The 12,951-nt window shown below is 46.9% G+C and overlaps 1 protein-coding gene across 1 annotated transcript in view; it reads left to right on the forward strand.

Annotated features, from left to right (window-relative positions):
* LOC140391964 (FRAS1-related extracellular matrix protein 2-like) overlaps positions 1-12,951 on the forward strand; it is a 322,439-nt gene that overhangs the window by 143,092 nt on the left and 166,396 nt on the right. The window contains exon 5 of the mRNA XM_072477063.1: positions 8,273-8,398. Within this exon, the coding sequence (XP_072333164.1) occupies positions 8,273-8,398 (126 nt within the window). The remainder of the gene's footprint in view (positions 1-8,272; positions 8,399-12,951) is intronic.

Raw genomic sequence — 12,951 nt, forward strand, 5'->3', positions numbered from 1 at the left:
CTTTAATTGGAAAAAATAATTGGGTACTCTCAATTTATCAAATATTAATCATCTCAGTGGTTGCCATCATAACTTCCTTAAATGAGATGGCTGAAGTTCAACTGTCCTGAGCACACAGCTGGTCTCGTCATTCATTGCCACGTTTAACTCGACTATGTTATCTTTTGACTTAGTCTCAATTTCCACAGTCACATTATGCTCGTACACCAGGATTATGCAAGAGAGCAAGGATAAATTAAGTCTCCTTTCCCAATGTCAAACATCTTCTGAGAGCCCTTTCCTCAGCCCCTTCACTATCTTCAGTACAAGGTGAAAAAAGCCCTTGGAAGGAGATGACTCGTGGAATTGCCTCTACCAGCATCTCTTCTGCCTCTAATCTGCTGCTTATGACTTTTTCCTGACATTCTTACTTCAGCTTTGAACCCTGCAGCTTCTTTCCTATCTCCTGTCCTCTCCAGTCTCTTCTTTAATTGTTTGTTTTGGGATGTAGACAGTGCTAGAAGGGGTGTATGTATTTCCGATCTGCAGCTTTTTCTAAATTCATTTTTGAGGTGTGGGCATTGGTGGCTCGAACAGCATTTATTGCCCATCCCTAATTGTCCTTGAGAAGGTAGTGGTAAGCTGCCTTCATGAACCACTGCAATCCATGTGGTGTAGGTACACCCTCAGTGCTGTTCGGGAGGGAGTTCCAGGATTTGACACAGTGACAGTAAAGGAACAGCAATATATTTCCAAGTCAGGATGGTGTATGGCTTGGAAGGGAACTTCCAGGTCGTGGTGCTGCTGTACTTGTCCTTCTTGATCATAGTGGTTGTGGGTTTGGAAGGTTCTGCCTAAGGAACCTTGATGAATTCCTGCAATAAATCTTGTAGATGGTACACACTGCTGCCATTGTGCATCGGTGCTGAGGGAGTGAATGTTGGGGGGTGGCGTGCCAATTAAGTGGGCTGAAACATAGGAGCAGGAGGAGGTCATTCGTGCTTCGAGCCTGCTATGCCATTCATTATGATCATGGCTGATCATCCAACTCAATAGCCTAATCCCGCTTTCCCCCCATATCCTTTGATCCACTTTGCCCTAAATGCTATATCTAACTGCACCTTGAAAATGTTTTGGTCTCAATTACTTTCAGTGGTAACGAATTCCACAGGCTGACCACTCTCTGGGTGAAGAAATTTCTCTTAATCTCTGTCCTAAATGGTCTACCCCATAACCTCAGATGGTGACCCCTGTTTCTAGACACAACCACCATAGGAACATCCTTCTTGCAGCTTGAATGTTGTTAGAGCTGCACTCATCCAAGCAAGTGGAGAGTATTCAATCACACTCCTGACTTGCACCTTTTAGATGGTGGACAGACTTTGGGGAGTCAGAGGTGAGTTACTCGCCACAGGAGACCTAGTCTTTGACTGCTCTAGTAGCCACATTATTTACATGGTAGTCCAGTTCAGTGGTAACCTCCAGGATGTTGATAATGGGGGTTTCAGCGATCGTAATGCCATTGACTGTCATGGGGCGATAGTTAGATTCTCTCTTGTCAGAGATATTTATCGCCTGGTAATTGTGTGCCACAAATGTAATTTCCACTTTTCCACCCAAGCCTGACTGTGGTCCAGGTCTTGCTTCATTTGGACATGGACTGCTTCAGTATCTGAGGAGTGGCGAATGGTGCTGAGTATTGTGCAATCATCAGTGAACATTCCCACTGATGGTGAAAGGAAGATCATTGATGAAGCAACTGAAGGTGGTTGGATCTAGGCTACTACCCTAATGAACCCCTGCAGTGATGTTCTGGAACTGCGATGATTGTCCTCCAACAACCACAACCATCTTCCTTTGTCCAGTAACCTTTTTTTTAACACTCCAGACAGTTTTTTCAAAGAGTTAAAGGGCAGGTGTTTTAAATACCTTAAGAGCTTCCTTTGATAGTACATCTTGACACTTTTGATGGTTGTTTTTCACAGTTCCACTGAGTTTATGCCCTTTTTAATGTATATTCACGTCCACTTTTAGTATTCCCAAAGGGCACCTTAACTGTCCCAAAGAGCACCTGACCTCCCCAAAGGTGTCCCAGGACCACACCCAAAGGCATACTCTACCTCACCAAAAGGGTATCCTGGCTATGAAAACAAATTCACAAAGTTCAGACCTGCTCCTGTCAGGTATAATCAATCCATGCATGTCAGGTTCCGACACCTCTCACACCAAAGTCACATTGGTGGAGGCAGCTGCTGATTTCTATGGGCAGGTGTCTCTGTGTAACACACATGCAGGAATGTGACCCAACCTCATTCATGGTAGGTGCCTGGTCAGGGGCGGGACTTCCAGACTCGTTCTCCATTATCGCAACCAAATAGAGGCTCTCCTTTGTTGCAAAAATTCAGGCTCAATTTTGAAAATGGCATATTCCAATCACAGCAAGAATCTTCAACTTCATCAAAGTTAATTTCATTGTTAAGGGGGAGAGCTCGCTAAGATTTTTTAAAATAAATTTACAGCACCCAATTCTTTTTTTTCCCAATTAAGGGACAATTTAGCATGGCCATTCCATCTAACCTGCACATCTTTGGGTTGTGGGGGTGAGACCCACGCAAACAAAGGGAGAATGTGCAAACTCCACACGGACAGTGACCCGGGATCGGGATCGAACCCAGGTCCTCAGCGCTGTGAGGAAGCTGAGCTAACCACTGCATCACCATGCCGCCCACGGGAGCTGGCTAAGGTGACTAGGTATATAAATTAAAAGGTATGGCAGTAAATAAACAGTGAAAACATTTAAAGTAACAATTCTAAATGTTCAACAAATACACAATCCATTGGAAAACAAAAACTCAGCCAGAAAGATCTATCCATGGTTTACTAAGGAGTTTAGAAATAACATTAGTTTAAAGATTAGATTAAAAGAAGAGGTTTATAATGTTTACAAACAATGGTAATGAGTCTAAGGATTGGGAGTGTTTTTGAATTCAGCAAAGGGTCACCAAAAATTTGATAAAAAGAGAAAAGTGGAATATGAGAGTAAATTATCCATGAATATAAAAACAGATTGTTGAAAGTCAATAAAGCAAATATTGGCCCTTAGAAGCAGATACAGGAGAAATAAACATATGGAATGAGGAAATGGCAGAGACATTGAACAAATATTTTGTGTCTGTCTTCACAGTAGAAGGCATAAGTTACATACCAGAAATAGAGGGTAACCCAGGGGTGAATAGGAGTGAGGAAATTAAACTAATTAATATTAGCAGAGAAAAAGTACTGGAGAAACTTAGCAAATCCCAGGACCTGATGGCTTACATCTTGTGGTTCGAACAGGAAAAGTTGCAGAGACAGTGAATGTGCTGGCTATGATTTTCCAACTTTCCCTAGGTTTGGGAATGGTCCCAGCAGATTGGAAATTAGAAAATGTAACTCCACTATTCAAGAAAGGAGGGAGAGAGAAGCAGAAAACTATGGGCAAGATTTTAACCTGTCCACCACCCCCACCCCACCCCACACCCCACACACACACCATTGGCTGGCACTGGGATCTTCTGATCCCACTGCTTTAATGGGGTTTCACATTGTTCGCACCCTCCACCTGCAGCAGAGTGTTGGGGGTGGGGGGCGCGTCAGTGGGACCAGAAGATTCCACCGGTGGTAACGACCGGAGAATCTCACCCTTTCGGCCAGTTACCCTGACATCAGTCATTGGGAAATTTCTGCAATCTATATCAAGGAGATATTAATATTGCACTTGGAAAAGCATAGTATAATTAAAACAATTCAACATGGATTGTACCAAAAGGAATTTTGTTTGACATAGAGTTTTTTGAGGATGTAACTAGTAGGATACATTAAAGGGAACCAGTAGATAAAAAATATTTGGATTTCCAAAAGACATTCGTGAAGGTTCCACAGTAAAGGTTAAAAGACAAGAATAGGGCTCATGGAGTTGGGGGATGTACTATTAGCATGGATTGAGAATTGGTTTTGGCTTTTCAGCCAGATGTAAGGCCACCACCTCCGTGCAAAATTCCAGATACAATGTTGACTTGGCTTCTCACTGTTTCACTGACTTGTCTCTAAAGTTCAAGGTAAAGCTGGATGCTGCCACTGATCAGATTAGTAAGAAGTCTTACAAAAGCAGGTTAAAGTCCAACAGGTTTGTTTCGAATCACTAGCTTTCAGAGCTAGTGCAGGCTTTTGGAGGGGCCAGATGGCCTTCTCCTGCTCCTAGTTCTTGGACTTTAACCTCATGTTGTAAGACACCAGTCCAACGCCAGCATCTCCCCATCATGACTGATCAGATTGAGTGGGCTGATTAATTGACTGACCAAATGCTTATATCACCTCTTTTCTATTAATATTTTACAACAACAGGATCACCACACAGAATATTAATTAATATGGAGTCAGCCTGTGCACGATTTACTGTTCCTATAGCTCCTTTGTGATTCAATTAATTAATCTTTTAGTTACGAAAAATATCAGGAAACTGAAATATTATTTGAAGACTGCTTTAGGTGTTACTTCAGTTTTTGTCCAAGGTGAGAAAATCGAGTTAAGATAGAGATCAGCAATGATCTAACTGAATGGCAAAAAAGATTCAAGCGACTGAATAGTCTCCGGCTGTTCCTTAGCCTCAGCCTATTTCCCAAAACGCAAAGAGACCAACATCAGAGTATCTCCCTGGAGCTGCAATGGTCTTAGCTTCAACACTAGTAATTGATAGACTAATCTCATTGCCTCAGATTCTTCCAATATTATAACACATTTGACAAATCAGGCGTGCACATTAAGGAAGATAGGGAGAAAATCCATTTTAAAATTTTGGTACAAAAATGAATTTGGGTTTCTAGGCAAAAATAAGTAATTTTACCAAATCATAGATTTATGGCGCGATTCTCTGGCCTCGTTACACTCTGCTCAAGTGAAACAAGGGCGGTGAATAGCGGGACAGGCAGAAAACGACAACCGCGCCAGGTGGCAAACAGTTTGTGATGCAACCGGCCCGCTCCCGTAGGCGGAATCGGGATCTCGCAGTAGCGTGGCGAGAAACCAATTATCACCACTTAAGCCCTATTTCCATACAATTAAAGTGAGCCACCCCATATCCAACATCCTTCCGTCGTTCATCGGTCTCCCCAGCCAGTGGTCACAGTTTGTCAACCACAGCCAGTGACAATAACTCGTATTGCCATCCCCTGGTTCGTGTGTACCTGTTCCAGGGGTAACTCCTGTCCCTAGCCGTCTGCCCCATCGACCACCATAACCCCTACAGACTGCCGAGGCTTCTTGCCGTGCGACCAAAGGCCATTGTTAATAGGGAATTGGCAATCGTGGTTAAGTGAGCACTTCACACAACGCAAGTGAATTCCCGTGGGTAGGTGGGCCATGTAGCATGTGCAGCTCATTGCCTAGCATCCCAATCACACCATGATGCCTGGACACTGTGCTTGAACACTGCGGGAGGCAACACCACACATGCAGCAACCAACACCCGAACACCCAGGGGATGGGACACAGCTCTGGGGGCATGTGCACGGTTGGAGGGTGAGTGAGTGCCACGGGAGGGCACTTCCCATTCTCCCGATGGTGCTGCGCCCTCACCCCCAACCCACCTACAACACCCCCCACCCCCCACACACACACACACAAAGTAAGTGGAGAAAACACCTTGCTGTAGCAGGTTGTTCCGTCTTGCAAAGTAATGAAAGACATTTCTCCCTGACTCTGCTGTAACCTTGGAATGATATTTCCCATGCAAGGCAATATTCCAAACCTAATAACTCCATCCACAGTCTGCACTGAGTGCAAACATTTACCAAAAGAACAACAATAACACGTATTTGTATAGTATTTTAAATGTATTAAATCATCCCAAGGTGCTTTAAAGTACTTTTACCAAATGCAATTTGGTGCTGTGGCGATAAGGCAATGTCCAGCAAAGAAGTCGGTTTTATGGAGCATCTTAATGTATAAATAAGAGAAAGAGAGATGGTCAGGTTTAGTTAGAGAATTCCAGAGCTTAAGGGACTTGGCAGTTGAAAGTCCGGTCACCATTAGGGGAATGATTACCATCTACTGCAATTAATTAAAGGAGCATTAAATGATGAGAGAGGAGCAGCTGATTGGTTTGCATGGATCACTCAGAGCCTGTTGCATTTTGTTAATTAACTGACTCACCTAGTATAGAAACTTGTGAGCTTCTTGAATGTCACCGTGTTAACTCCTTCCCCCCGGAATGCGCTCTATCACCATATTTTGACATAAAACAATTCACATTTTCCAGGCCACAAGCTTTAGTGGTGTTTATATAATTTCAGCAGCCTAAGAAAAATACTCTCCTAGCCCCAGTTTCAAAGCATCACTCCCACTGAGTGGTTTATCTGCAAGAGGAATGTATTGGGAGTACATTGTTTAAAGGAAAGGTTTGGGATTACACCGCAAAAGTAAAGCAAGCAGAAGATTTAGATAGTATGTGGTTTGGAAACTAGAGAAAAGAACAGTCTTTTAATTGGTTTACATTTTCAGCAGTGGAATTGATCCAGTTTGTCAACCACAGCCAGTGACAATAACTCGTATTGGTAATTTTTCACTTAACATCTGGCTTGGACTTCTTGGATTGCATGCACTAATTAATTTTAATCACAAACAAAAGCTGATTTAGAGACAACAAAAGAACTAATCAGGACAAGTCTAACTTGGTCTTAATTTTAACTTGTTGCAGGTGGGGGATGTTGCAGGGGAGAAGTTAAAATATTGGGAACAAGCAGCCCAACCACATGCCTGCATGTTTAAAATTTAGCAAAAACAAATTAGGCTATCAATGAGATTGTCACAAAAGGCAGATGGAGACCTGATTAACATTCATGTTATCATCAGAACTGCAGTTGGTGAATAAGTGGGAACCCCAGGCTATGTGATTCCAGCAGCAGATACAAGGTGGGAGGCACTGACTGGCCAAAGTAAGTGCCAAAGAGCTACTCCTTTTAGCATTTCTTCTAGCTCAGAAAGAACAGGAGTGTTTTCCCAAGACCTCACAAGGAAACATTTGTTCTCCTTCATTAACCACTGCACCTCCATCCACAAGCTTGCACTGCAGTCCCAATGTTCCCAAACACTCAGCTCCTATCACTTTCCCTTTCCAATCACCCATTAGTACCTATTTCCCTTACTCTGCCCCCTCTTGATAGCTACTCAGAGCTTCCATTTATACCCACAGCTATAAACCATGCCCATCGGATCCGGCTGTAAACTGTAGACCCACTCTAAAATGAAAACTGGGGCTTTGTATTAGCAGCTGACCAGTTTCCTCTACCTTCAAGTCTCTGTCAACATCAGGCCTATTAAAATCAACTGATCTGACACACATTCAACAGTGAGTCCAAAACCCCCTAATTAACATTGGTTTAATTTCCAGCAAGTCAAGGAAATTTACAAAATTTTTTTTTTGCCTTTATCTGAATAATAAGTTGAAGTAGTGAAATTTCTCGTCTTCTCCAATGTGCAACAGACATTCAGGAATTTTTACAGCTATTTGTTAACAGAAAATTTTATAGTCACCGAATTACAAATTTTCAAAGTTTCTTCATCTTGCAGGTGTATAGCCTACTGTGTAAATGGCATGAAAACGTTTTTGTTTACACAGACTTGTCTCTTAAGATACTTTCAGAACTGTGTGGAAAAACTACAATTATTTTTTATTTTTACATAAATGTGTTAACTTGCAAAATATCCCCAAATATTTTGGTTTATTCAGACCCGTAGTGCCAGGATTAATTTGGATTTTGGGTTGAAAGGATTCCTTTGATATACAGCCAGAAGCCTGTGGGTTCTCTGGAACAAAGGCAAACATACTTTTCACAGTGGGAGGTGCAAAAATGAGACTGCCTGCTAAAGTCAAAATTCAAGTAAAGGTCAACCAGGAAACTTCTGTCCTATGTAAATATTATAAAGATATTTATATTCAAGCTCATTCACCGCACATCCATTGACTCAGAAGCAATAAGATTCAAATTCTGACATTACAAACTATAGAAATTGGTTAAAGGAACTGATGTGCACCAATATTTGGAGGAGGCAATAATAAGGTTCTCAATGCAAATATACCAGCAATTTGGATAAGATCGAAATTCCACAGAACAAAGAATAATCTTTATCTTCACCAAATGTTCTCATTATGAATGATGCAATTCTGAGCAGGTGTGTAAGTGCTCAACAATACAAAAACAATTTAATAATTTCCATTGTTGTCCACCTTCACAATACTTATAACTATGTTCTTCAGAATCAACGGTCTTTATCCCCAAGGCTTCCTATGCCGTTGGCGAAGATGTTGGTGAACTGTTGATTCCAGTGAAGAGGACAGGAGACGTGAGTCAGGAGCTGATGGTCATCTGTTCCACACATCAAGGTAAGTGGACAAATAGCAGTTACTGCAGGAAACCTCATGTACCCCAAGCCTGTATACTTCTTTAATTCATCCACCGAGGTATTCTTACGTGTATAAGTTTCTGACTGTTCTCATAGTTACTGCACTTCAGTTACTTTGAGATACCCAGTGGTCACAGGCACTTAAAGGTATAATACTCCACAGAGGCATAATACTCAACAGTCGGGACTCCTTTCCAAGTGTCTAACTTGGTATACTGATTGTTCCTTATGTTTGCAAATTATTATTATCATACAGCAGGTGAATTTATAAATGTCAATGGGCTGGATTCATCGTTTTTGAGGCGAAGTGCCGCGCCGGCGTGGGAACTGTGACGTTTTACAGTTCCCATGCCAAAATTGGAGCCGAACCCTCACCGATCCTGCAATCGGCTCCCACGACACAAACGGCTGAGAATGGCCGAGTCCATGGCCGCGTATGCGCACGGTGACGACCTACAGCGGTCACGCCGTAAAACATTGCACCGGCCGTGCGTGGACCCAACCTGCAAAATACTGCCACCCCCCCACAAGTTCGCCCAGCTCTTGCAGAAGTCCCCCCGGCCAGCAGCACAGCTCCCGGCTGATTCCCAATTCCCGGCCGATCCCCAACCACTGAGACCACACATCCCCCGCGCGGTCGGAAACTCGGCCCATCGGGGCAGAGCATCGGGGGAAGGCCTTCAGGTGATGCGCCAACGCCATTCCAACGGCGTGTGGCACGTGATGCGATGACGCTATTTCGGAGCAGGCAGAGGATAGAAATCCGGCGCCGCCCCTGATTTGAACGTCGGAAGGGATTCTCCGGCGGATCGCAGATTACGATATGGCTGTCAGGCAGCGGTGAATCCCACCCAATGTGTTTCTTAATCTGGTGCTAAGGTGCCCGGATGTCACTGCCAAGCTGGCAGGAGCACTGCCCGGGTGCCAGGGTGGCAGTGCAAGAAGTCCTGAGTGTCAGTGTGGCACTTCCAAAGGGTCCGAGGGAAGCCATGCCCATGTAATGAGGGTGGGGGTTTGAATGGTGGGGGTTTCCAGGGCAGATCTGTAGGAGCCTCCAGGAGGTTGAGGGGGTGACGGGTGGGGTTCCTGGAAGGGAGGATTGCTGTAAGGGGGCTTGGGAAAGCTTGAAAAGGTGAGGCAAAGGGACCCCATAGCAGGGTGTTATCATTTGGGGTGTGTAGGGTAGTGCCCATGTATATTGGGGTGACATTGCCCATGGGCGGGGGGACTCACATGCGCACTTAGAGATTGGGTAACCCTTTCTTTTTTTAAAAATATTTTTATTCAAATTTTTAACATATTTTCAACAGAAATAAGAAAAACAAAGAACACATAAATAAACATCTTACAACTACATCACGAATTCTCCCAATATACAAACCCCCCATTAAGCAATAATAAACACAGTAGTAAACACAAAGTACACCCCCCCCCCCCCCCCCCCCCCCAGGTTGCTGCTGCTGCTGACCACCTCCTAACACTCGGCTAGAAAGTCTAGGAACGGTTGCCACCGCCTAAAGAACCCTTGCACAGACACTCTCAAGGCAAATTTTACCCTCTCCAATTTAATGAATCCTGCCATGTCGCGGACCCAGTCTTCCACGCTTAGGGGCCACGCATCTTTCCACTGTAGCAGAATCCTCCGCCGGGCTACCAGGGCCGCAAAGGCCAGAATACCGGCCTCTTTCGCCTCCTGCACTCCCGGCTCGTCCGATACCCCAAATAGTGCTAAACCCCAGCTCGGCTTAACCCGGGTGTTCACCACTTTAGACATCGTCCTCGCAACGCCCTCCAGAACCCATCCAGTGCCAGGCACGCCCAGAACATATGGGCGTGATTTGCTGGGCTCCCCGAGCACCTTCCACCCCAAAGAACCTGCTCAGCCTCGCCCCTGTCATATGCACTCTGGAAGAACCTTAAATTGTATCAGGCTAAGCCTGGCGCAAGAAGAGGAAGAATTAACCCTACCCAGGGCGTCCGCCCACGTACCCTCGTCTATCTCCTCCCCAAGCTCCTCCTCCCATTTACCCTTTAGCTCCTCCACCGAGGTCTCCTCCTCCTCCTGCCTCTCCTGGTAGATCGCCGAGACCTTGCCTTCTCCAACCCACACCCCCGAGAGCACCCTATCCTGGATCCTACGTACTGGCAGCAGCGGACATTCCCTCACCTGCCGTCTTACAAACGCCCTTACCTGCATGTACCTGAAGGCATTTCCGGGGGGAAGCCTGAATTTTTCCTCAAGCGCCCCAAGGCTCGCAAACGTCCCATCTATAAACAGGTCCCCCATCCTTCTAATTTCTGCCCTGTGCCAGCTCAGGAACCCTCCATCCATTCTCCCAGGGACGAACTGATGGTTCTCTTGGATCGGGGACCAAACCTCAACCTCAACCTCACCCCTGTGGCATCTCCACTGCTCCCCAAATTTTCAAAGTCGCCGCCACCACCAGACCCGTGGTGCAACTAGTCGGCGGGAGCGGCAGCGGTGCTGTCGCCAGCGCTCTCAGACTTGTGCCCACACAGGACACCATCTCCAGCCTCTTCCACGCTGCCCCTCCCCCTCCATTACCCATTTGCGTATCATCGCCGCATTGGCTGCCCAGTGGTAGCCACACAGATTAGGCAACGCTAACCCTCCTCTGTCCCTACTCCGTTCCAGAAACACCCTTCTCACCCTCGTGGTCTTTTTCGCCCACACGAATCCCATGATGCTCCTGCTGACCCGCTTAAAAAAGGCCTTCGGGATCAGGATGGGGAAGCACTAGAATACAAAAAGGAACCTCGGGAGCACCGTCATTTTCACCGACTGCACCCTACCCGCCAGGGAGAGTGGCAGCATATCCCACCTTTTAAACTCCTCCTCCATCTGCTCCACAAGTCACGTCAAGTTGAGCTTGTGTAGGGCCCCCCAGATCCTGGCCACCTGGATCCCCAGATACCGAAAACTCCGCCCTCTTCAATGGAAGCTCGTCTATCCCCCTTCCCTGGTCCCCTGGGTGTACCACGAAGAGCTCACTCTTCCCCACATTGAGCTTATACCCGGAAAAGTCCCCAAACTCCCTGAGGATCCGCATCACCTCCGGCATCCCCCTCACTGGGTCTGCCACATACAGTAACAGGGCATCGGCATACAACGATACCCGGTGTTCCCCCCCCCGGACCAGCCCCCTCCAGTTTCTGGACTCCCTTAGAGCCATAGCCAAAGGCTCAATTACCAATGCAAATAGCAAGGGGGATAGGGGGCGCCCCTGCCTCGTCCCCCGGTACAACCAAAAGTATTCCGACCTCCTCCGCTTCGTGGTCGCACTCGCCACCGGGGCTTCGCAAAGTAGCCTAACCCAACTAATGAACCCCTCCCCGAACCCAAAACTTCTCAACACTTCCCAAAGGTACCCCCACTCCACCCTATCGTAGGGCTTCTCTGCATCCATCGCCGCCACTATCTCCGCTTCCCCCTCCATTGCAGGCATCACAATTATGTTAAGGAACCTCCGCACATTGGTATTCAGCTGCCTTCCCTTCACAAAACCCGTCTGGTCCTCGTGAATCACCCCCGGGACACAGTCCTCAATTCTGGTAGCCAACACCTTCGCTAACAGCTTTGCGTCCACGTTGAGGAGCGAGATTGGCGTATATGACCCACACTGTAATAGGTCCTTGTCCCGCTTCAAGATCAGCGAGATCAGCGCCCTGGACATTGTCGGGGGTAGGGCCCCCCTCCCTCGCCTCATTGAAAGTCCTCATTAGTAGAGGGCCCAGCAGGTCCATGTACTTCCGGTAAAATTCCACCAGGAACCCATCTGGCCCCGATGCCTTCCCCGCCTGCATACACCCCAGCCCCTTAGTCAGCTCCTCCAGCCCTACCGGTGTCCCAAGCCCCTCCACCTGTTCCTCCTCCACCCTCGGGAACCTCAGCCGATCCAAAAATCGACGCATCTCCCCTCCTCCGTCGGGGGCTCAGACCTATACAGCCCCTCATAAAAGTCTCTAAATACCCCATTTATTCCCACCGCACACCGCACCGTGTTCCACCCTTTGTTCCTAACTCCCCAAATCTCCCTCGCTGCCTCCCACTTCCGAAGCTGGTGTGCCAATATCCGGCTAGCCTTCTCCCCGTACTCATACACTGCCCCTTGCGCTTTCCTCCACTGCACCTCTGCCTTCTTGGTGGTCAACAGGTCGAACTCGGCCTGGAGGCTTCGTCACTCCTTGAGTAGTCCCTCCTCGGGGACCTCTGCATACCTCCTATCCACCCTTAAAATCTCCCCCACCAATCTCTCCCTCTCTCACCTCTCCTTGTGGGCCCTAGTGGAGATTAGCTCTCCCCTAATCACCGCCTTCAGCTCCTCCCAGACCATCCCCACCTGCACCTCCCCATTATCGTTAGCCTCTAGATAGCTTTCAATGCACCCCCGTACCTGCCCGCTCACCTCCTCATCTGCCAGCAAACCCACCTCCAGGCGCCACAGCAGGCGCTGGTCCCTCTCCTCCCCTAGCTCCAGCTCCACCCAATGCAGGGCATGGTCTGAGATGGCT

The sequence above is a fragment of the Scyliorhinus torazame genome, chromosome 15 (genome assembly GCF_047496885.1).
Source record: "Scyliorhinus torazame isolate Kashiwa2021f chromosome 15, sScyTor2.1, whole genome shotgun sequence".
In the NCBI taxonomy this organism is placed as follows: Eukaryota; Metazoa; Chordata; class Chondrichthyes; order Carcharhiniformes; family Scyliorhinidae; genus Scyliorhinus; species Scyliorhinus torazame.